Source organism: Pelodiscus sinensis, chromosome 7 (assembly GCF_052426305.1).
Source record: "Pelodiscus sinensis isolate ZL-2025 chromosome 7, ASM5242630v1, whole genome shotgun sequence".
NCBI classification, from domain to species: Eukaryota; Metazoa; Chordata; order Testudines; family Trionychidae; genus Pelodiscus; species Pelodiscus sinensis.
This window is the reverse complement of record NC_143058.1, coordinates 35,496,927-35,522,375: the sequence shown is the minus strand read 5'-3', so window position 1 is coordinate 35,522,375 and position 25,449 is coordinate 35,496,927. Positions and strand designations below refer to the sequence as shown.

At 43.0% G+C, this 25,449-nt stretch overlaps 1 protein-coding gene across 3 annotated transcripts in view; it reads left to right on the top strand.

Moving 5' to 3' along the window:
* The window catches only part of RBMS1 (RNA binding motif single stranded interacting protein 1), a 228,543-nt gene that overhangs the window by 57,953 nt on the left and 145,141 nt on the right, over positions 1 to 25,449 (top strand). The window contains exon 1 of one of the 3 annotated variants that reach the window (XM_006111646.3): positions 16,126 to 16,535. The exons of the other annotated variants lie outside the window; for them this stretch is intronic. Coding sequence (XP_006111708.2) covers positions 16,467 to 16,535 — 69 coding nt within the window. The 5' untranslated portion in view covers positions 16,126 to 16,466. Of the gene's footprint in view, positions 1 to 16,125; positions 16,536 to 25,449 lie in introns of those variants that run through there. 3 annotated transcript variants of the gene reach the window in all.

The following is a 25,449-nucleotide window of genomic DNA, read 5'->3' as shown; positions in this document are numbered from 1 at the left end:
GGTTTAAACTGAAAGTGTGGCCTTGGCAAGAGGGCTCGGAGAGAGATCTCCCAGTGCTCTATGTAAACCACCTCCACAAGGGAGTAGCTAGCAGTGCTGGGAGCATGACTCCCAGCCAATGTTCCTCTAATCATTTCTATCCATGTGTGGATTTTTTTCCATTCATGTGTGGAATAAATATTTTATGTGCACTGAGGCATGTATATGTGCACCACCCGTAGATACACAAACCTAGCTATGGGCACTCTGCCAAAAAAACTAATCAGCTGGGTGGTTTTTGAATCTCTCTGAGTAGCTGCACAAGCACCCAGCTTACAGGGAACGCTGTTCCCAGTGCTTTTGCCTGGTTGATCTCATTTTTTAGGTGTAGACCAGAAGCTTCAGATCTGAAGAAGAAATCCATGAGCATGCAATGCATGCTCATGAATTTCTGAGATTTTCAGAAGGAGGCTGGATTAGCCATCTGGTTTGGATGGTTTAGACACAACAAATTCTGCATCTCGGCAAGATGTTAAAGGAGATGACTACTATGGTCCGTTCTAGTCTCATCATTCTATGACAGCGGGTAGGCCCCCGGCCCACCTCACTCAACATAAGTTTTTCTGCGGATCACCAGCCTACCACCCATGATGACAAAATTCATTTGCTTATTTTTAAATACCTTAAAAACTAAATTATTCATACGCTACTGGAGCATAAAAATTTAAATACACAGCTATAACATAAGGGGGAGTAAATAACTAGTAAGAAAAGAAATATTAATCAAAATAATTGAATAGATTAAGCACTTAAACTTTATCATGTTATTTAAAAAGAAGTTTGGTAAACTAAGGTAAAATATTAATTTATGTCCAACACAACAGGTTTCAACAATATCTTTATTTATGGCAGGAGTGAGGAACCTTTTTTGGGTTGGGGGCCACTTATCCACAGAAGAATCAGGCAGGGGAGAGTGAAATATGAAAAACCAACAACAAAACAACCCCCAACTCTCACTGATGTGGCCTTCAGCTGAGATACCTCACGCCTCTCATGCTCCAGCCCCATGGTGGGGAATGTGGGGAAGAAAGGGAGGACCTAGGTTCAGGGCTTCCCACAGTCCAGATTAACTCTTCTGGGGTCTAAGGTTAGTAGATTTTTGCCCCCCTCCCAGCTCTGAGATGGGGCCAAAAATGAGGGGTTCAGTGCATGGGAGGGGGAAAGGGATAGTGGTGCAGGGTCTGCATGGGAGGTAGGATGCAGGAACAGGATGGGGATATGACAGAAGTTGAGTGCAGGAGGAGATTGAGGGTGATGGGTCTGGGCAGGAGGTTGGATGCAGGTGGGGCTACAATGTCTGGGCAGGAAGGAAGGGAGCAGGATGGAGGTGGAGGATCTGTGAGGGAAGGAGGGCTTAGGAGCAGGATGTGAGTATGTGAGGGCGATGGTGATGTGGAGTCTGGGCATGAGGAGATGGGGGTACTTACCTGGTTCCACACACTTTGCTGCTACCAGGCACTGCTCCCATTGGCTACAGTTCTGGCCAATGGGAGCAGTGGGGAAAGCCTCTAAATGGGAGCAGTGGGGAAAGCCTCAGGCTGCCATTTTCCCAGCTGAGGGGGAAGGGAGAATGGCTGTGTATGGAGCTGCTTCCTCCTTTCTCAAGCCAAATCTGGCCTGTGAGTCTTGGGGCTCCCTCCCTTACAGTGGGAAGCAGATGGTGGTGCTCCAACCATAGGGGAAGGAGGGGAATATTGTGAGGCTAGAGCACCAGTGCAGGCTCCCCACTATGGAAAACAATCATGAACCACTAATGGTCCGCAGACCAATCTTTGAGAACCACGTCTCTATTAAGGGCCCTAACCAATTCATGGCCTACTTTGGACAATTTCATGGTCACAGGATTTAACTAATTATAAATGTCATGATTTCAGATCTATTTAGATCTGAAATTTCAGTGTTGTAATTTTAGAGGTCCTGACCTCCAAAAAAAGAGAGTTTGGGGGAGGGGGTTGCAAAGTTATTGTAAAGGGGTTGCAGTACTGTTACCCTTACTTCAGTTCTGTTGCTGCAGGTGGTGGCAGTGCTTCCTTCAGAGCTCGGTAGCTGACTGGGAGCCCAGCTCTGAAGACAGAGCTACTGCCAACAGAAGTTAGGTTGACATGGTATGGTATTGCTTCCCATACTTCTGTGTTGCTGCCTGCAGAACAGGGCCCTCAGTTATTAGCTGCTGCTGTCTAGCTGCCCAGCTCTGAAGGCAGCAGTTGAGAAGTAAGGGTGGCCTGGTATGATATTGCCACTATTCTGTGCTGCTGCTGGTGGCAATATCATACCAGCTGCTGCTGCGCTGCTATCTTCAGAGGTGTGTGCTCGGAAAACAGCTGCTGCTCTCAGGCCACACAGCTCTGAAAACAGCATAGAAGTAAGAGTGGCAAAACCATGACCTCCCTAAAATAACCTTGCAACTTCCCCAGCAATTCCCTTTCGGGTTGGAACACCCACTTTGAAAAAGGCTGATCTCCCCTGTGAAATCTGTATAGAAACAATAAAAGCACACAAAAGACTAAGATTTCATGGGGGAGAGGGGAAACCAGATTTCACAGTCTGTGGTACATTTTTCATGGTCATGAATTTGGTAGGCCCCTATCTATGATTTATAGAGCTTATATTCCAGTACTTAAAAGTGTAAGTAGTTGTTTACTTTCTGTTTTGACTGTGGTCAAAGCTGTGAGTTCAGTGAAAAGAGAGTATACATTCACCACATGTTTATACCTAGTCTTCCAAATTACATTTTGATTAGTTTCATTAGCTACCAAATAGGCTTAGTGGTACAGTAAATAGTATTAAATCCTGTATTTCATTTAAAGCCTGGAGTTCATCAGCATGAAGACATTACTTTTTGCTCACTCAGGTTTTATTTTATGATTCACAACTCTTGAAAGAAAATTTTAAAAATTTTCTGGAGAAATGTATCATAAAATAATTTCCATCATTAAGTGAGTTGTTAATGGCATGCAATCAGAATAAGCACTATGAATAAGGTAGTAGCTGGTAGTTAATGAGTTTTTGATTACTTTAGCAGTTTTATATTTTAACAAACCAATTGTAGTGCAATTGATTCAGTGCTTGAATTCTGTCAGATTGACATAATGAAAAATCACTAATTAACCAATTTTCATCAATGAAAGAAACAGAATTATTGTATAATGAAAGATAGAATGAAGTATTTTGATAGTAAAGTGATATAATTGTCTTAAATGGAAATGTTTGAGTAATACCTGTTTCCATTAACCTTTTGGTAAATTGACAAATGGTGCAATTTGTTTTATTAAAGTATTTAAAAGTAGTCTAAATTATTGACATATACATTCTGAGGAATAGAGGCATAATTTCTGGGGAAATGAACTCTTCTTTGTCTGCTACATTGGAATAATGCCAAAATATTTCATCTGAAAATTCTTACAAAAATGAGGGGGGTTTTTTGGGGTGAATCTGCTCAAAGGGATTTCTTAACAGCTTTCAGACAAACTTTACCTTTAAAAAAGAGAGAGCTAGCTGTATTTGCATTTTAAGTAGTTATCCCTATCTCAGGTAATAGTTTCTTCAGTTTCCCCCTTTTCCTTTACATGAATGAAAAGCATTTGACCAAATTTTTATGTGGTTTATGTGTTTGAAGACAATCAGCAAGAACACCAGATAATAATAGTATTGTCTACTTCTTTTAATTCACTCTGGCCCAAATCCTGCAAAATCATGCACACAAAAAATGTGCTTGCATGAGAAGTCATAGAATACATCCTCACATGGAAAAAGGGTGGGTTCTTTCTTTTAGAGTTAGGTAACACAAGTCAGTTTGTAATTTTACTCATATTAGGAGGTTAAGTTGAAGACTATAGGGAAGCCTACAGTTTACCTTGACCTAAAAGCACATGTGAGAACTACAAATTGGGTCGTTCACTAGGATTTTACCTTGTGTTAATTAACTTAATTTAAGAACACACCTTTTTTAGTGTAGACAAAGTCTGTAGTATAGTCAAGAAGACCATTCATCTAAACATACACTTACATTGTGTACATGCTTAATTGTTTTGTGTACTATATAGAGGACTATATTGGGAATGCAGGTTATCACTGTGTGTGTATGTGTATGTGGGGTGTTCCTGGCCTTGCTTGCAGATGAAGACAAGTTTCTGGGAGCAGTAGACAGCTAGCCTGTAGTAAGATGGGGTGAATTGTGACTCGCGGTTTTAGGGGGCAACTTGTTTTGCATTTCTCAGATTTGTGGTTCTTGTGTGTTATCAATTTGATTTCTAAGAAATAAAGTTAATGTTGCTTTGCAGCCTTCTAGCAAGAGGAGTTAGGTTTTTATCTGATTCCTCTCTGCGTATAGAATCTATGGGCCAGATCCAGCCCGCTAAGGCATCAGATCTGGCCCATGGACCATCCTGCCGGGCCCTTGAGGCACACAGCTGCCGTGGTTTAAAGCACAGTCTGTGCAGCTCTTTGCTCTGCAGGGAGATTTGGGACCGTAACCTGCCTTGGGGTGGTGTTGCAGGGCTGCTGGCCAGGAGATACTTAGGTCAGCGCATCCCAGCCAGGGCCTGCTTCTGACATCTCTGCCACTTCTGCACCCCAACTCCCTCCCCCAGGTCACCATCCAAACTCTCTGAATACCTTGCCCCAGGTCACAACTCCCTCCCAGACGTTGTATCCCATTCCCCTGCACCAGATTACCACTCAAACCCTCTGTAGTCTGTACCTTTTCCACGTTATCCCAGGTCATAATTCCCTCCCAGACTTTGCACCTCCTCCTAGAGCCCCTCCCCCAGGCCAGAATCCTCTCCTGCTCCCAGTCTCCCTCCCTGACCCTACACCACAATCCCCTGACCCAAGTCAAAACTGCCTCCTTCACCCAAACTCCCTCTCAGATCTCACACCATCTCCTGCACCCCAGTTCCTTATCCCGTGCACCATTCTGCACCTAATCTCCATCCTAGACTCCACATCTCCACAGAAACATGAGGCTCTTGACCACTTTCCAAAATCTTGGAGTGGCCTCCCACCAAAAATTATTACCCTGATATAGAACATTCCTGATGGCTACGTCTACATTGGCCCCTTCTCCGGAAGAGGTATGTTAATTTCCAACTTCAGAATAGGGAAATCCGCGGGGGATTTAAATATCCCCCGCGGGATTTAAATAAACATGGCCGCCGCTTTTTTTCCGGCTTGGGGAAAAGCCGGAAAAAAGCGTCTAGACTGGCGCGATCCTCCGGAATAAAGCCCTTTTCCGGAGGATCTCTTATTCCTACTTCAAAGTACTATTAATAAACCAATCTGAAATGTCTTGGATGTGAAGTGTATTTTCACTTTTTAGAAAAATGTGATTTATATAACCTCTCAGCTGACATGATCTGACACGATTGTTATGAATTCCTTTTCAAGTCAGAAATGCCTCCAGTGCAATTTATAATAATGAGTCCTTGCTTTAAAGTAGTTGATTACAATGAAAGTATAGGAAGTAGCTATATTTGCTTTTCAAAATTGTTACCCCCTGATAGCTTGTAAAGTATGTATCGGTACTACAGCACGCAAGTGATCTGTACGTGTACAAAACTCACCTTTTTTTCCACGGGTTATGTCACTGAACATAATTGAATGTTCTGTTGGACTAGACTGTGGCAGATATCTTTTCAGTGATATTTAGGATATGAAGGGGTAAAATACTTATAGAATGGAAAGCGATATTTATTGACTCTCACCTCCTTTTGGCACATCACCAGAAAAAGCATCACATAAATATAATGGACCAAGTTTAACCCTGGTGTTGTTCTACTGGCTTTATTGGAGTTGTGCTAAGTTACATCAAAGATGACTACGGATAAAGAAACCGATGACCAGTCTGTGCAAAAGCAGATGTCCAGGTAGCTGTACAATTAAATACCATGGCAAAAATAGTTCAACTCTACCAGCCAGCTCTATTCCTAGCTCCATTTCTTTGTCACTCCCAGTAACAAACCCTGGAGTGACCCTATAGCCCAAGGGTGGGCAATAAAATAGTGATGGTTCACCAGGGTTAGCCCCTGCTGGTCCACTGCCATTACATTTTCCTGCACCTCCACAGGTACGGTTAATCGCAGGAACGGCAATCTGCATCTACCAGGACTTGTGATTCCCCATACCTGTATGGGGCAGATAAACACGGGGGTGTGAGGGCCCAGTAGGGGCTAACCTTGGCTGACTAGATCGGGCCCACAGGCTGCTATTTACCCTCCTCTACTATAGCCAGTGGCTGAAATCCTTGTTTTTTAGCAGCAGTTCTGAAACACCACTGCACTGTAACCTCTTTCTGAAAACAAAAAATAGTACACAGCCCCAGGAGGTGGGGCAGTGAAACCTAAGCCCTCCTAAGCCCCACTGCCCTGGGTTGGAGCCAAAACCTAAGCCCAAGAGTTTCAGCCCCAGGCAAGAGGCCTGTAACCCAAGTCCTGCTGTCTTGCACTGAGACTGAAGCTCATGGCCCACTACACAGAGGTGAAGCCTTTGGGTTTTGGCTTCTGCTCTGGGCCCCAGCAAGTCTAACACCAGTCCCGGTGACCACATTAAAATGGGCTCACAACCAGCGTTCCCTCTAAGCCAGTGGTTCTTAACCTGGGGTGTGCACACCCTCTGGGGGTGCGAGATATGCCAGATTTTTATGATATATCTTGGGTTTAAAACTGACCTACTTCAACGATTCTTAATAAGGGGTGCGAGAACATATTTTGAGAACCGAAGGGGGTGCAGGCTGCAGTAAGGTTAAGAACCATTGCTCTGAGCTGTGTGGCAGTACAGCTTCACGGATGATCCATCAGCCCTGCCCAATCAGTCAGCTCTGAGCCTCTGACTGGGCGGGGCTGGTTAATCACCTGTGAAGCTGTGCTGTGGTGAAGATGTAAAATCCCATTTAATTAGTTAACCACTTAAATGTTAAGTTTAACTGGTTAACCAGTTAAATGGGGGTGAGCAGGAGAGGCTGCAGGCAGGGCTACTCTGGCGGGGCTGGAGTACCCTTGCCCATGGCAGGCCCTGCTGGGTTGGAGCACCCCACTTCCTGAGTTGGGCGAGGGTTTGCTCCTGCCCCCACCAGTTAACCATTCACATCCCTAGTCACAACCCACTTTGGGGTCCTGACCCACAGTTTGAGAACCTCTTTGCTAGAGTTCCATAAACTCACAACATTGTTTGTATTAAATTTATGGACCTGCACTTGGTAGTAAGCACTATGCTCATAAATAACAGGAAGTCCCTTGGTACTGCTGGCAGCGGGACAGTGTGAGGGTCCTTTCATTGACCCTGATGTACATCTCTCTTTGAGATTTTGAAAGTGGGAAAGCCCTGGCTGTGTGGAGCCCCCTAAGAGGAGCTGTAATAGGCTAAGATAAAGAAAAGCGTTACTAAAGCAGTGGAAAATGTCACAGAATATTCAGATGATAGGTAAAAGTTCAGGCTTGTTCTTCCTTTGCCAGGACTAGTTAACACAGACCTATTGTAATACAACTGCACAATGGGGATGAGGTCAGATTATTGTAGCAACCTTAACTAGAAACTTCCTGACTTCTCTGGTGCCCAATTATGTATGCATTTGTAAAATTTTCCTGTCTGCTATATCTTAAAATTAAAAATAAGAGCCCAGGGTGAAATCCTGGCTCCTCTGAAGACAAAGGCAAGATTCCCATTGATTGCCATAGTGTCAGGATTTCACCACATGTTCTACTTCCAATTTTTTCCCAGTCTATTGAATTCAGTGGAGATTTCATGTGCAGACCATTAAGTGATAAGTGATTTCAGTGTAAATTGATCAATAGAACTTTCAGAATCTGTTTAATAATATAAATACAATAAAGCTTTATTATAAATGCAAGTCATTTACTTCATTAAACTTCTGAAATACTTTCCCACAGTGATTTGCATGGATGCCAGCTTGAGACACTTAATACAGAACAGCTAGTAAATAGCTTAGTGAAAATTAAGGCTCCTTAAATTGGTTCCTGAATAAAGTGCTTCCAGTAATCTCTGGTGAATTTAATGATTACTAAAGATAAATATTCACCCCAGAGTTTAGAATGACAGGAATTGAAATGACGGCACTAATGAGGAGCACTGTAAATAATTTTGCACACAAATGGAAATTTGTTTTCTTATGTATACTGCACAACATGCATCTTAGAATAAGAAGTGGAAAAATGCAATCTTTGAAAGTGGTAACTGGAGCTTGAACTATGGATTGGACTGATATTTACTTCTTGTCTTGGGAGTTGAGGTAGTAAATGAGTATGGGGGGATGGTAGAGGAGATCATTGCTAGTTATAGCCCTTAATGATGGTAGCCAAAAATTGATTTTTTTATTTGATAGCTGTTCATTGGATTATGAAATGATTATGATGGGTTTCCTCCTTTTCACACAGCAGCTGACATCCACTGATACCATCTTGGCAGCTTGGAGGCCAAGAGCTGAACCTCTGTCAGACAAAGGCAATAGTACATGGTTTGAGGGAATGTTTTCTGAAATCATGGTTTAAAAAGTTAGCAGGACTCTGAATGTTGGGACAAAGGCTAATTGGGAAAGAAGTTTTGATATTTGGTTTTGATTTAAGATATCAGTGAGAATACTATAATCTGTGAAGGGAGAAATTCTTCTTTCCAGTCTGCCATGTGGATCTTTTACAAGTTCAAAACAGGGGGGATATTTATCTAGAGAAGAGGTTGCAAAGGAAATTTTGCCTCTTATTTTCTTCAAGATTTCTGCAGGTTCGAAGCTTGGGGCTGGTGGCCTAGTGTTGTCATTAATGGCAATAATGCCTCGTGTTCCAATTAGTCACATACTCTTCTTCCCCCCCCCCCCCTTTGGCAACCAATGATAGAATGTATGCGGCTATGCTAGTCTTCTAGTTTGTTTACAGAATTTGTTTCAGGTAATAGTATTTAACTTTCATTCAAAGGTTAAGGGTTCTTTACAACCATTTTCACAACATTTCTGTGAATTAGTTAAGCACTTTCCCAATTTTATAGAAATGAAAACTGAGCCACGGAGGGATTTAGGGCTGGATTTTCAGAAGTACTGAACATAGACAAAGCCCACTAATATCAGTGCTTAGTCCCAGACATGTGAACAGTGACACAGAAGGAAATAAAATGCATAACTTTTATTGAGTCTCAGTTCCCTCCTCTTAACTATTAAACAACACTCCCTCTCTTTAGTATTACTGACTACTTTATCCCCACCCCCACCCTCTTCAAAAAAGGAACAAAGCAGTGAAGCAAATAATTATTTCAGAGCAGTTAGGAATTTTAAGTCTTCCTTAATGTGTATGTAACTCTTGATGAAGTATTGAACTTGCACTGTTTTTACTGCTTTACTAGTTAATATTATCTATATAGTTTGTCACCTCACTCCATCTTTATTACTTTGTTTTACAGTAAGTCTGGCAACTGTTTATAAAATCTGGATTGTTTTATAGGTTCCAGCAAGTGTCTGGCATCATTATCAGACCAATGGCAGAGTCCAGCTCTTTTGAGTCACTTTGGTTATTTTCACAAACCACCTTTGGTTTTGTCCTGTGTTGTCATTACCAACTTTTGTCAAATATAAGCAACTTCCTTAGACTCCTGTTGCATTATAATGCATTTACAGTAATATCTCTCAGACTTAAACTTCCCAGAATGTACAGCATATGATAAGCAAAGGGGCATTTGTTTTGACAGTGGAAATGCTTTTATGAAGTAATGTCTTGACCAGGGCTTTCAAGGAATAAATAATACATTCCATAATACTACGAAGTGCTGGTATGGTATTAACGGTAGATCATATCATTCACTATATTCATGTTCTTTGAACTAATATTCAATGCAGAAAATCAAAAAAATTATCTCTTATAATGTGATTTGCTTTTATCATATGTCCTTCATACAAGATTTCACAAAACACAGAAGTCAGTCATAAATTAAAATTGAAAAATATTTTAACAGGAAATTTCAATAGAGGAACCAACCCAGGGGCCGGAGCCAGAGGACTTCACATACACTAAATTTACTTTAGTCAGAGAGTGTTGCAGGGAAAAGACAGAATGGGAGCTTGTAAAATAGAGGCAGGGAAGCAAAACTTTTAGGCTGGAAGAACTTGTTTTGAAAAAGGGGATGAAAGAGTAAAGTGGAATTTGTACTGGATTTCTGGATAGGTGAAGGTGACAACGAATAAGTGTGATATCAATCATGATACATTTTTTTTAAATCAATTCTCAAAATTTAAATCTAGATAGCTTGCTGCAGCTGTTTTGAGGTAGCCCTGGTAAAAACAGAGCTTCCCTGAAAAGTCTGATTTGTCATTACCTTTTGCTCTTGAGAGTAGGAAGGCGTCTGCATTCTTACTTTAGTTTACATTCCTGTGACACTTTTCTTAACTTAAAAAAACAACAAATAGTCTGGTAGCACCCTAAAGACTAACAAAACATGTAGATGGTATCATGAGCTTTCGTGGGCACAGAAGTCTTTAAAGTGCTACCAGACAATTTGTTGTTTTTTATGTTCATCCTGTACAGAATAACTTGGCTACTCCTCTGAATCTTTTTTTAACGTTAGGAATATGTTCTTAAACAATTTTCTCTTTTTCTCTTTGTGTTTCTTTCTTCTGCCTCTTAGTAATTTGTGTGTGTGTGGGGGGGGGGGGGAGTCTTCAAAAAATCATTGTTTCTTTAGTATGTCCTTCCTTTTCCCAAGAAAAATATCACATTGTAGTTTATGAATAGAAGACTATTTGTAAGTTCGTTACTTTAATTTTTTCAATGTTATCCTGACCTCCCCCTCTGTTTCTTACTTATCAAAATATGATTGATTTTTGGTAATCTGGGAACTTAATTTACAGTACATAAAGCTTTTACAAAAGCAATTAATTCTGAGATTATTTAACTTTCTTTAAGGCTGCTTTCCCTGTTTGTTTTATTCTACAGGCCATTATCCTGAATACTTTTTTTGCTCTATTTCTCAACAGATAAGTTTAATGCTAAAGTTAACAAGATTTTTGTGACAGCACTTTTTTTTTCAGGAAATGCTCAGCACCCCTAACATGCAGTTTGTTTTCATATCCCATCTAGGATATTTTAAAGTGTTTCTTATGCATTATTCTCCTTGTCAGCATCCTGCCTGACCTGTTTTGTGTCACACACTGGAAGATCTGAGCATTCCTTTGTGTCAGCATGGCACACCCACTTTTAGATTTAGATGTCAGTGTTTATGATATGTGGAATAAAATAAATTACATTACAAGGAGAAACATCTATGGAAAAGAACTGACTGCAAAAGTGATTACAGATTTTATCCTTCTGATCAGTGGGCTGGGCTTCATAAGTTGATACACACTGTGGCAAAGCACCATTAGCAGAAAGACTCATCTAGAAAGAGGTTGGAGGATGGAGTGTCCATAGCCACCTCTTCACCAAGGCTGTATGTAGGTCATGGATATGAAAGTATAGCCATGTACATGGTTAACCGATGAGCTGAGGCCATGAACCGATGAGCTGAGGCCATGAACCGATGGAGAGCCGGGGAGCCAACATTGCTGCCTCTGATAGAGAGGCAGCAGTGCAAGGGGGGAGCAGGCAGGAGTCAATGCTGCTCCCTGTGTGTACCACCTTCTGGGGTGCCACCTGCCTCCCCTGGACTGCTGCCTCTATACTAGTGGCAGCAGCACAGGCAGTGGAAGGGACAGATGGCAAAGCCACCTGCCCCCTGCGTGTAACGGTGTAACTACTTCAGAGGGGTAGCCGAGTTAGTCTGTAACAAGAAAAACTTAAAAAACAACAAATAGTCTAGTAGCAGGTCATCTGAAAAAGTAGGTTTTGCTCACGGAAGCTTATGATACCATCTACAGTAAAATTCCGATGGTCCAGCATCTGATGGTCCGGCACTCCTGATGGTCCGGAACCATCAGGAACCCGGAAGTGCTTCGGGCAGCCGGACCATTGGAGCTGCTCTGCCCCCGGCTTCCCCGATTCAGCCGCTGCTAAAACTGACCAGCGGCTGAATCGGGGAAGCCGGGGGCAGAGCAGCTGGAGTGCCGCCGGGTAGGTCCCCTAGCGCTGCCCCTCGGGGCTGCGGGACCAACCTGGCAGCACCCCAGCTGTCCCCGATTCAGCTGCTGTTGAAACTGACCAGTGGCTGACTCCAGGAAGCCAGGGGCAGAGCAGCTCTGCCTCGGGCTTCCTGGAGTCAGCCGCTGATCAGTATCAGCAGCGGCTGACTTGGGGACGCCTGGGGCAGAGCAGCTGGGGCGCTGCCGGGTTGGTCCCCGCAGCGCCGCCCCTCCCCCCCCGATAGTCCGGCATATCTGATAATCCGGCACCCCCTGGGTCCTAAAGGTGCTGGATTATCGGAAGTTTACTGTACATGTTTTGTTACTCTTTTAAGGTGCTGCTAGACTATTTGTTGTTTAAGTTTTTCCTGTGTAACCACTGAATTTTTTCTGCAGTTACACATTTACTTAAACACATTTTATCATACTTAGTTTAGGCAGCCCCAAAATGAGTAGCATTGGCTTACAACAGGACATAGCTAGGGCAGCTGGCAGAATTTATCTATTCAGCATCTCTAAACTAGTTTCTAGTAAGGGCTTTTAGGAGCCTAAAGTTACCCTACCAAAACAGAACCCTCTAGGGTGGGAGGCGGTGGAAACCCTACCTGTCTCACCACAGCAATGAATGCCCTTTCATGAAGGGTTTTCACAAAGTTTTATTGAGCTTTATGTAAAGTATAAGAAACGATGGATTCGATTTGAATCATGAAGCTGTGATTTTATGTATGTGTAACTATTTGCAGAGTAATGGTTTAGTTTCACAATCTGCTGAGACTGATGGTAGTTACTTGGAAGCATTCAAGTTTCCAGAGCCTTTTGAAGACCGCTTATTGCTGCTTACTAGGTCTTCAGATATCCCTTAATTTATCTACAAATATAAATTTTTCGCTCTCTCTAAACAAACGTGCAATGCACCAAGATTTTAACGAGAAAATATAATTAGCTCTGCTTTGCAAGCTGTCATTCTTTTTGACTGAGCAACCCCAGCTAGTTAAAGAAACTGTCAATATATGAATCCAGGTATGTTTATATGTCAATATATAAATCTAGGTATACCTCAGGAACAAACTGATTTGCATCTTTATAACTTTGAGGAAGTTGCCTGCATATTAGCATGTTCACTCAGTTATAACACAATATTAATTTCCTTGACAATGTGATTTTAAATTTCAGCTTCTGTATACATTTCCAAGAGTCTGTTTCAATTGTTTTACTCTTAGCAGGGTAAGACTTGAAGGTCTTATTTGCAAACAAATGATGATCCTTTTATCCTAGAAAAGTAGCGGGAAAAGTGCTTAGTAAAATCTTAAAAATATATAACACCTTGCTTCCCGAAGAGAAGCTGTAAAGCCTTATTAACCCTCTCTTACATACGGAGAAAAAAATCACTTCACACATCATTACATCACTAAAATACCACTGTCAACTACAGGGTAGAACATAGCTATTGTTACAGCACACGAAGCAAGATTGTTTCATAATTTACAGCAAGACTCAAGAAAGATTACTGTAGCCATTTAGATATGCAGGGACAATTTTGATAGCTGTTTGCTACTTTGGCCAGGCCATCAGAGCTGGCACATTTTCTCCTCTGAAAATGCCATTGCAAATCTTCTTTAAACAAAAGAATACATAAAATAAATATCTCTTGAGGGTGATGTTTTCTATTCAAATTTTCATAGAATGGTTTAATGTTATGTTTTATACCACAAACATTAGAAAAACAGAGTATGTATTGTCCATGAAAAAAACATGCCATATGCTGAGCTCATGAGAGGAAAAGCCACATCCTCTCTAAGTGCAGAGTTCCTTTTTGAAATGTTCTTAAATCCTTTAATTCTTGTAATGGTGTCTAAGTACCACAGTGATCAATGCCTTAAAAATATCTGTGATGGAATATGTAATGTTTCAGATTCTAATTGTATTGGGAAAGGGCAGCAAACATGGCAGAACAGAAGTTCTTCAGAAGCCTTTGTGATATGGGGGGGGGGAGGGAAATATCCACCTCCTAAATAATTTTTGTAATTGTAGAGGAATCATGAAGATCTTCCTCACTTTTATTGACTACTAGAAGAGATTGCTGTCACCATTGTGAAGTTATTCTTTATCCTTGGAAATGAGCATCATAGTTTTAACAGCATGTGCACATACCACACATTGGGAGTGGTTTTTGACTAGTTCTGAACAATTATTCAAGGGTCAGGTTTAATGTGGAATGTAACTGTAGATGAGTTCATTTTTCAGGTGCTGTTTGTGTTTATTTTGTGTCTTGGTGGTATTTACTGTTGCATAGATAACAGTTCTGCCGAAGCATGGCTTAGGCAGTGTTTGCTATAGTACAGTAGGCTGTTGTCTCAGACAGCAAAACACTAGGCACCACAATGTTTTGTGACTGCTTATTGCAACAAGTAGCTGAAGATTGAGAGGGATGGAAGTTTTCCATGTTGCCCTTCCACCAAACATTCAAGGGCTGTCATAGCTGTTTTGGTATGCAGTTCAGCATTTCAGTGATGAGCCAAGTGGCAAATCTGTTTCTTTCTCAGCAATGCATAGACCCAATCTATTTTTGAGTGCTTACTATTAAAGCGAATTTAAAAATTCCAAAGGAAACATTGGAATCAGGCATCCTCATTGGAAGGTCCCTTAGCGTCACCTTTATAAAACTGCTGAGTTGAACATACTCCAATTTTATTTTTACAGATTAGACTGCCAGTCATAACCAATGATGGGTGCACAACAAATAGTTCAAAGTTCTGAGTAACTCATCCAAAATGTAGAATGCTTATTCTAAATTTTTGCCTCACCCCAACAAACACTAGAAATCTAATTTTCCAGTAACTGCAAAACTCCAAGGCCTTAATTTTGAGGGAAGTGGGATTTCCCTCCAACTACAAAACTATGCAATTTTTCTCAGAACATGAGGCTCGACTTTGGACTTACTTTTGTTCCTCTTTCACAAGAGTAAAAACAGTCTTTTTGTGTTAAGCAGAGTAATGTATGTTGAACTGAATTATATTGCTACTGAACTCCCTGGCAAAAGTCCTTTTGACTACAAAGGGAACAGGATTTGGACCTGTTGAACTTTGAACCCTTTTTTTAAATAAATAATGTTGCAGTCTCTCTCTGACCCCTGTGAGAAGGGGAGCACCTATTTTGAGATGTACATAAGCTGCAAAGCTTTTAACTAGATTTCTGACAGTTTTTAGACAGGCTCACGGGCATGGTGACTTACATAGCCCCAAAGTTTGAGGGTGTTTGGATCCAAGGGTTTTGGTTTGAACCACTGCAACATTCCAGATCCAGATGCTAGTTTGCAAATACCCAGCTATGTGAGAAGTTTTCGGACCTGGTGAGATGGCTGCAGGTGTCCTCTCTTTTGGACCATTTACCGAGTCCGGATTTGCGCCTGGTTTTCCCCCTTGGTCTAGAACAGTGGTCCCCAACCTTTCAGGGCTGCTGGGTGCCCGGGAGAGGGGTCGCTCACATGCCCACAGCCGGCACTGAATGTGTTGTGTGCCTGGGTCAAGGGACACCCATGTGCCCTGCACCCAGAGCTGGCACCAGGGATGTGCTGTGTGCTGGGGAGGGCAGCCCAGATGATTCAGCGGGTGCTCATAAATGCCCCAGTGGGCGCTGTGGCACCCATGGGCACCGCGTTGGGGACGACTTGTCTAGAAGACTCTAGATGATTGAACAGGCAGAAATTTAGGGTGGCCGCGGTGTCGGGCCCAGTCTTCACGGTGGTTGTGGGGCTGAATTGTGTGTCCAGGCCTGGGCGCAGGCTGATGGGAGGCACGGGCGCGGGACGGAGGTTTGCAGGGGTGGAGGTACTTGGCACATTACAGGGCCACACTAGACCCTTGCTGGCTGCACCCCTCCTCCCCCGCCCTTCCCGGCTCGCGTGGCCCGGGGCGCAGGGCTGCCGCCGCACCGTGGAATGTGCGGCATGCGGGGCCAGGAGCAACCATTCGGCGGGACAGGGGCGGCCGCCGCCTGCTCTTCCGGGGCCCCGCGCGGTGGGCGGCAGCTGAGCGCCCCGCGCAGGGCAGGAGGCGGCTGCGCGCTGGGCAGGCCGGGGGCAGGCGCCGGGCGCGGGGCCCGCTGTGAGCTGTCTCCGGCGGCTCCGCGCGCTCTGGGCGGTGGTTGAGGCCGCTGGGAGGTGGGATCGGCTCTGCTGCTGCCAGATCAATGAGCTCCCTCCGGCTGGGGCGGTAGGAGCAGCCCGGCTCCGCGGCGGATCCCCGGGGCGGAAGGGGGAGCGACAGGCCGTGCGTGGACCTCGGGCTCGACGGAGGGAGAGAGCCAGTCCGCGCCGCCGCCGCCTCTGCGCGCTGCCAAGTTGCTGCCCATCCCGAGGGGAGCTGGGGGCTTAGGCGGGGCGATGATTTTCCCCAGCAGCAGCAGCAGCAGTAACCCGGCGGGCGGCAGCAGGGCTCCCTATAGGAAACAGGTAAGCGAGCAGGGAGGGGTGTGTGTCTGTCTCTGTGTGTGTGACTGGCCGGGGCTGTAACTTCCAGGCTCTTAGCGCTCCGCTGCGCCCTTCCCTCGGAGGCGGCTGAGTGTTGTGACCTTGTTGAGTACCCTCAAGAAAGGCGAGCTGGTGTCGGTCATGCGGCTTCAGCCGAGTGACCTTAGCTGCGCAGGGGCGTGCTGGGGGCAGCCCTGGGAGCCCTGGCTTTGCTGAGCTCTGCAATAAGTTTGTTTTCTCTAAAAAAAAAAAAAACTGAAGTTGCAACATCTATTGAAAATCGAAACTTCAGGCTGCTGAATGTTTTCGTTTCTGATGAAATGACAAAAAAGACGAACGAGCTTTCAAAACAAACATACCCTTCATCCCCGCTGCTCCCCCCCCCCATCCCTAGCAAAAACCTCTGCTATTGCCGCTGAACTTCAGGTCTCTCCCAACTCCTCTCCCCCACAGTACAAGGGAAATCCTGTGACATGTTCCGAGCAGGCAGATAGGTTTGGTAGGCTTCAACCATTCACATCTATGGGACTCTTTTGAAACTGACATTTTACATCTTAAAAGTTTTGAAAACAGCTGGAATGGTTAGACAGGCCCATCCTCTGTTGAGGTGGGGGTAGGGTGGGAGACATAGGAAAAGGAAAACTTTCCTGTTTCTGATTTTTTAGTATTGTCATTGTCACAGTATTAATGATAACAAAACAGATCATGTTTTCATCGAACCTTTAACAAAATGCTCTGTTTCAAGTTAGAAAAAAATGAGGTCCCTGCATTTGTATAGAAAAGGTTGAATGGATTAGATGCACACTTCTTTATTTTCTTGAGGGCTGGGAAGGAGGGACCCAAACACCTTTTGTTTCTGCCCCGTTAGCAGAAGAAACAAATTAATTTATCCTAATAACAGTGCAGGGAGCATTATCATTTTGTGTGGAACGGGGATGTATTAAAGGCAGAAATATCTGATCACATACTGTAATGCAGTCATTTTACTGTAGAGTTTCATTGAATTCTTGATATTAATGTTTAAAAAAAACCTCATGTGTTTCTCTGATAGGTAAGCATATAAGAGTTTAGGGCTACAATAATTAACCAGTGTACATTAGGTTTGTCATTCTTTACTTGGAGATTCAATGAGAGCTTTCATAAACTTGCTGCTCTGTTTCCCCATTTTAAAGAAACATCCTTACAATACAAACCACTTATGATGGTATCTCAACAACATTCTAAAGATGGCACCCAACAATGTCTCATTATCACTGCATTTTGCATTTGAAGTGTGTGCATGTAATAAAAAATGGTTATTGGGTGGTGATTTTTTTAAAATAAATTCCACAGACACAACCACAGTGCAGCTCTTGTATGTTGTGTATACTTTGTAAGGGAAGCCAATTTAAAAGGCACTATTTTCTTATTACCATAAAGGATAGTTAATTAAGTGAGGCACCCTAGAGTCTAGTGTGTTCATTTGTTTGTTGGAGTGCAACAGGGTGTTAACAAGGAAATGGGGAGGAAGACTCTGAGGGTGAGGCCTTTTTACTTTTGTGCAGGGATCTGAGTTAGCCTGCTGGTCTGGAGCATGCTGATAAGATGCTCTTCTTTTCACAGTGCACTTCTTAGATTCAAAGAGCTCAGAGGCCTGACTGAATTAGAAAAACAAACAGACATTTTTTTTCTTTTTCAGTAGCAGAGGAAGAAATAAATGTGTGGGTATTATGTGGTCCTAAGACCCTGGGTACCAAAGCTTTCTTTTGTTAGTGTTCAGCCATTCTCTATTCAAACATTTCCTACATAGGAAACTGGGGTTTTGAGCTTTTTCCCACTGAAGTCTGTAAAATGCCTGTTGACTTCATTGGGAGTAAGACTTTGTGATTTCATTTTTCACTTAGATTTCATCTGCATGGATAAATTAGAGTCACGGGATGAAGATACACAAGTCTATCATTTGATATAAAGTAGATTTATTGATGTACAATTTCTTCTATGCTAATAGGTAGATTCCAGTAAATGAGACAGATCAGAAAGTTAAAAGAATTTAAAAAATAAAAAGTAAATACTTTGGCATAGCCTGTAATGGCTTTTTAATTATAATGTGTTTGTAAGAGGTAGCAGAATGGTGTAAGATTTTAATAGAATCCTGAATCTTTTAATCAAATCTTTTTTTTCTTCATAATTTCTGGTTGGTTCCAGATTGTGACTGAAAGTTGATTGAAGTTTGTCAACAAAAGGAAAGTACTTCATTGATTTTAGTGAGAAGTAGGGATGTTAAATATTGGTTAATTGAATAGTCGATTCTCCGGCCCCCCCTCCTAAGGAGCCCCCTGCCACTCTGCACTGCTGCTTCTATACCAGAGGCAGCAGCGTGAGGTGCCAGACGGGAGCTGGTCCGCAAGGTTAGACAGTTTAAAGACCAGCTCCCCTCGCGGACCAGCTGCCTGTTGCCCCCTGCTGCTGCTTCTGACACAGAGGCAGCAGGACAGTATGGCAACAGCTTCTGTCGGTGGAGGGAGTCTGAGATCCTGGACCTGGCACAAACTGGAACTGAGCCGGGCTGCCTGCCTGCCTGCCCGCCCAGCTCCTATTACACTTTAAATGCAGAACCGTAGTAGGGGTAGGTCCCAGACCCAGCGCAATCCAGGACTGAGCCAAGATACTGGTCGGCCTGCTAAAAAATGTACTGGTGGGGGTGTTTGTGCATTAGCATTAACCAATAAGCTTTGCTTATTGGTTAATCAGTTAATTGACTACACTGTTATATCCCTAATGAGAAGGAACGGTAATAACATTTTGCCTTATAATCAATGACAAAATCCCAATAGCTTCAGAAAGGTCAGGATTTCACTGTTACAATCTGTTTGTTGCCCGAAAGTAATATTCATTTTATAGAGCTGTCTGTGATTACAGTACTGTGCTTTAAGAGCCAGTCAGCTACTTCATTTTCAGGTCAGAGAGAGGTGGGTTGTGCCTAATCTTTTCCTCTATTCTGTAGTGCTATGGTGAGCAGCAAGCTCTGATCTCTGAAGTCATCTGTGTTAAATAGGATTTGCCTGCATTGCAGACAGACAAGCACATTAAAAATGCTCCTACTGAGCTCGGGTCAAAGTTAGAAGCTGCAGTAGTGAGTAGTAACTTGGCAGGTAATACACTTACACAAACAGAATGCAAGTTCAAGTCTGGCTGAGAGGAATGTGTGCAATGCATTGCCTATCCCACTTGGTTTTATACTTCAGTAGTTACTCTGTCAAAACAGTTGTGATCATATGTGCTATGTGAAAGTGGCTAACCACATACTAATATTTTTGCCCTTATTTTAAAGGAAAAGGATACTCCTGTGGTGAACAGGCTACAGGCAGTCCCCGGGTTACGTACAAGATAGGGACTGTAGGTTTGTTCTTAAGTTGAATCTGTATGTAAGTCGGAACTGGCGTCAGCCGCTGCTGAAACTGATCAGTTTCAACTGCGGCTGAATCTGGATGCCAGTTCTGATTTACATATAGATTCAACTTAAGAAACCCAGGCGTCCCCAAGTCAGCTGCTGCTGAAACTGATCAGCGGCTGATTCCAGGAAGCCTGGGGCAGAGCAACTCTGCCTCGGGCTTCCTGTAGTCAGCCGCTGGTCAGTTTCAGCAGCGGCTGACTTGGGGACGCCTGGGTCAGAGCAGCTGGGGTGCTGCTGGGTTGCTCCAGTAGCGCGGCTCCTCGGCGCTACTGGAGCAACCCAGCAGCACCCCAGCCGCTCTGCCCCAGGCGTCCTGATTCAGCCGCTGCTGAAACTGACAAGCAGCGGCTGAATCAGGAGGCCTGGGGCAGAGCAGCTGGGGTGCTGCCGGGTTGGTCCGGAGCGGCGCTGCGGGACCAACCCGGCAGCCCCCAGCTGCTCTACCCCAGGGGTAGGCAAGAAAGCCTGGTCTGCTGGGGGGGGGGGGGCAGACCAGGGAGATGGGGAGCAAAGCCGCTGAGCATGCCCACAGCGGGACAGCCCGGGCGCGCTTTGGCTGTCCCACTGCGGGCGTGCTTCGCGGCTTTGCTCCTGTCCCCCTGGTCTGCTGGGGGGGTGCAGCTTGTGCCCCCCCCAGCAGACCAGGCTTTTCTTGCCTACCCCTGGTCTGCGGGGGGGGGGGGTGCAGCTAGTGCCCCCCCCCCCCCCCAGCAGACCAGGCTTTTCTTGCCTACTCCGCGGCTTTGCTCCTGTCCCCCTGGTCTGCTGGGGGGGGGGTCCAGTGGCTTTGCTCGGGTGTCCCTGGTCTGCTGGGCGGGTCCAGCAGCTTTGCTGGACCCCCCCAGCAGACCAGGGAGACCAGGAGAAGCTTTTCTCGCCCCGGAGGACACGGGTGGCGACCCGCCGCCCGTGAGCTCCAGGGCGAGAAAAGCCCCGTTCGTAAGTGCGGATCCAACATAAGTCGGATCCGCGTAAGTCGGGGACTGCCTGTATAGTAAATGGTAATACCTCTTCACCTTCTGCTGTGGACTCTTAGGTCTGTCTTCAGTACAACCAATGTACAGAGGGAGCATGCGTTTTCCCCTTTCAGTTATGCTTGTATAAATCCAAAGTAGATACAATGAAGTCAACATAATTTTACGCCTATGTAAAGCTGGTATTTGGAAAACTGGGCTTGTCCATTCCCTTTGCTTTTTATATCTATAGAGCTGCTATAGACAATTGATTTGCAATTTTAAATCACTGTGTTGAGCCAACTTTTTCTCATCCCTGATGTCTGGGGGCTGGAGCAAGTAGCAGGTTTACAATGAAGTAACAATTGGGTCTCTTCAATAGATGCTGAACTAATATTTGAGCTGTTGTAGGAAAGCACAGTAATTAAAAAAAAAGTGTTGGTAACAACGATTCTTGTTACATTTTGGTTAGTGTAATGTTTATCTCACCAATATAAGTAGGTTTACATAGTTTGCTGCTTTCAAGCAGATTAACTGGGTATAACTGCACGTGAGGAATCTAACTCTGATTCAGTGTTTGGCCTTGTTTAGAGACTGACATACAATGCTGTTGATTAATCCTTCCATGCAGCTCTGTTCACAGCAATTTCTATGTCATAGACTGAGTTTTCTTGGAGTTGGAAAATTGCATTGGCATTTAGAAAATGTTTAATTGAAGCAAACCATTTCAAGTTAAAAATGTTTCATTCCCATGATGACAGGCATAAGCTAAAGTATCAAGATGCTATCCCTGTAATCCCTACATACCATTTGACAGCTCTGAAGCTTTCAGTTTCTTGCTTCAGGTTGGTAGTGTGGTTGGTTGGTTTGGTTTTTTTGTTTGTTTATAAACATGTATGACAAGTGACCTCATTAAATTTATGAGATCCAGGAATATAACTGGCATGGCCATAATTTAAAGCATGAAACTTAGTAGAAGAATCTATGAAATAATTTTTACACAGTACTGTTCTATGAATGTAAGAGGGAGGGGTGAGAGATTGGAGAAAGAAACCAAATATGTTTATAGTTTTATAACTGTTAATTTGCTGTATTATGATTAGTTTATTTTTTTCAAATGGGTGAGAATTGTATTATTCCTTGCATTTATCTGATCAGTTGCATATGAAATATGTTTAGTATTAATGACATTACATTGACTTAACCAGAATCTCATTTTTCTATTAAAGATCAATGCAGAGAAATCTCATATTTATTATTTTCTTGTAATGCTCTTATAAGATGTTTGTATAGCACTGAGCAGATCTGATCTCTAAAGCATAAACAATGAGTTTCTGTAGTTACTGTGTACTACAAACTTGAATGAAAGAAAATAAAAGGAAGCACCCCAACCAGTCAGATATGACATTACATGTTAGAAAAAGTTGGTTGATTTCTATATTTTGAATAATTTGAAGTTGCTGTTTAAGATTTGACAGGTTTATAGATTACCGTTTTGTCTGTTTGAATGCTTAATTGTTCTGAATAAGTGTGTGTGTGTGTATTTGCTTATTGGAAGAAAACAGAAGTGTGTGTCTCTTGAACATCTGCTGTTTTCTTTTTTGAAACTTTCAGCTATGAAGAATGTTTTACTTAACACATTTCAGAGAATTTAGTGAACTCTAAACCAGAATTGCCCAGCATATGTGTGTTTGTGTATGGGGGGGAGGGAGATTTTCCTAGGGTCTTAACAGGGTTTATAATTCAACACCATAGTACTAACATCAAGTAAATAAAATCATGAGAAGGTGGTTTAAAATGTGTCTTGCAGGAATTGGTGAAAATTGTAGCTATTGCTAGTACATCTACTTTGTATTGGTGAGTACATTTTTCAGAGTTCTAAACAGTCTGTTACTGGTCTAAATTTGCTTTGAGAGACAGGATAAAACAAAAGTTACAAAAGTCCATGGAGACTAGGCACTGAGTCTGTACTAGAATTCCTTCAGAGCTTTCTGTCTTCTACTTTTTATGAAAGTTTTTGGCAGTTTCTAAAGCAGATGCTTTTATTTTATACAGAGAACTACTTAGGGGGAATTGTTGTCTTAAAATTTTATGCCAAATCAAATATTTTCCAAAGAATGTGTCATTTTCATTCTGCTAGTCACAAAGGATTTCTAGAAAGCCAACAGAACCACATTAAATTCTGTCTGTTCTAGCTTGTTGAAGTAATTGTTACATACTTTGCATAAGTTTCAGAGTTGCAGTACACTGTGGTAATTAAAACAGCACTCTGCAGAAGCCTCTGTATTTGCAGTTTCCTGATGCAACAGGAAAGGGAACAGATGAGTTACAAATGGGGGGAGGGGAGGGGAGAGAACCATGTGTTATCTAGACAGAGAATTTAAATGCTGTTTTTAACTCAAATGTTAAAGAGATTATCTGTACACAATTTGCACATCTTATGCTAATTTTTTTCCAGTAGATTTTAGTTTAAACCAGCGTAAACTCCTGTGTGGTCACTCTCTTAAACTGATTTTATAACTGGCTTTTATTGATTTAGCTTACCACGCTAACATAAGCTAAAATCAACAGAAACCTGGTTTAAATCTGTTTGAATGTCCATACAGGCGTTTTCACTGGTTTAGCTACTTTACTTTAATTAAACCAGTGCAACTCTATATAGGCTTGGCCTCAGTCTTGGCTTAAAGTTAATTGGTCTTAAAATGTGCTCCACATCTAGGGAAAACTTTTGAAGGAATCAGAACTATAGTTAAGCTTGTATGGGTGTTTGAAAACCTTATACTTGTAAGAAGTTGGAAAGCTTTTATGGAAAAGAGTGCAGTCATTCACTGTAAAATCTTTTTGTTAATTTGAATTCATTTAAAAGTGCTAGAATACAGAGTACATTAACAGAGTACAGTATGATACTAATGAAAGAAAGCAGTATATAGACATTTGTTTTGTGTTACCTTAGGAGTTACTTTGACGTTAAGTCTGAAATGTTAATTGCCCAAATGTCAAAATTATGGTCTCCCCAACTCTTTTCCTTGTTGTCTACATGGATAGAAAGCTCAATTGTACAAGGTGCTCTTGGTGCAGTCAATGAGAGCAGAGGATGCTGGTCCAATTGCAGGAGGCTTTCAAATTTTTTTTATGAAAGTGTGCAGTAGGGTAGGCTGTTAGTTCTCCTTCCAGGAAAGTCCCTATGGATTCTGCACTTCAGGTGCCCAGGCACTTCTCTAGCCCTTAATTGAAGATTTTTTTTTTTTAGCTTGCACATGTACCCTGTGCCTCCTCATGCCGGATGCTGAGCCTTTATGTGAATGCACAGGCAAACCATGTACAGTTCCTTCTCTAGCATGCCTGCTTTTAGTGTACCTCCACTATTACATGGTCTTTTTAAAGTTTGTTTTGCTAGTGTTCTTAGTTATTTTTAGTAGCTATAGTTAAAATATAAGTATTAATAGTGAGAGGCTAGGGTTTTTTTCCTCCTCCTTTCTTTTTCATTGGGAAGTCTTGTTTTTCTGGTGGCGCATGCCTGGCTGACCAGGCTTCACATGCTGCCTCTGCCGTCCCAGAAAGTGATGGCTACTCTAAGCGTGTTTGTTGTTTGGAGGAGCCTCATGTGTCCCAAAAGTTCAATTTTTGCCTAGCTCTTAAGTCAGAGGCAAGGAAGAACAAGAAGATTAAGCAGAGACCGTTAATGATGGATCACTCAACTAGCGTCTGAGTCAAGTTAGGAGACTGTCCTTGAACATCTGTCTCCAGACAATCCAGCTCCACTTCTACTTTGGCTCAGGCTTCCTATAAGAAGGGGGAGATCATTGGAGGCTTTTGAGTGTGCTCCCAAAAAGAAGAGTATGGACTCTCATCTGAAGTAGCCTGCTTTGAAAAAGTCCAGGGCCTCTACACAATCTACAGTCTGTGGAGCCTCTACACATGACTGTACCGATGAGCCAAAAGACTCTGCCTCTGCTACTAAGAGAGTTGGAAAGCCACAGAATATGACAGGGCTTCAGTATTCTTTATAAGGGGCAAGTGCCTCCTTCTAGTACCATCAGCAATTTTCAGGACTATAATTGATTGACCTCTGTTAAAAATGTGACACAGAAACAGAGCGTGCAATTCCTCTGGGTCCAATTGGTCCTTTCACAGAGCTAATTGTCGGCCAGGACCAACTCTGCAAGCATCCTTGGATACTGCAGATACTGCTACCAAGTCCATTGATGGCAGTAGTTATGCACAGGGCATTTGTGTTCCATCTCTGGGGGTGTCTAACAGAAGTACAGAGGCCATTGAGGACCCCCTATTCAACAACTCTAGCCTTTTCTCAGAGACCTTGTCTCCCTCTGGGGAAACTGCTTAGAAGTCCCCTGAAGTGAACCGCCCACAGTAACATTATTCAAAGGAGGAGAGGAGTTAATCACCTTGTGTAGTAACTTCAGTTCTTCTCAGTGCGCCACTACTCACTCTCCTGCCCCTTGCTTTGCAATGTTCTTTCTAGAGACATTCAGTTAGAGGAGGAAATGAA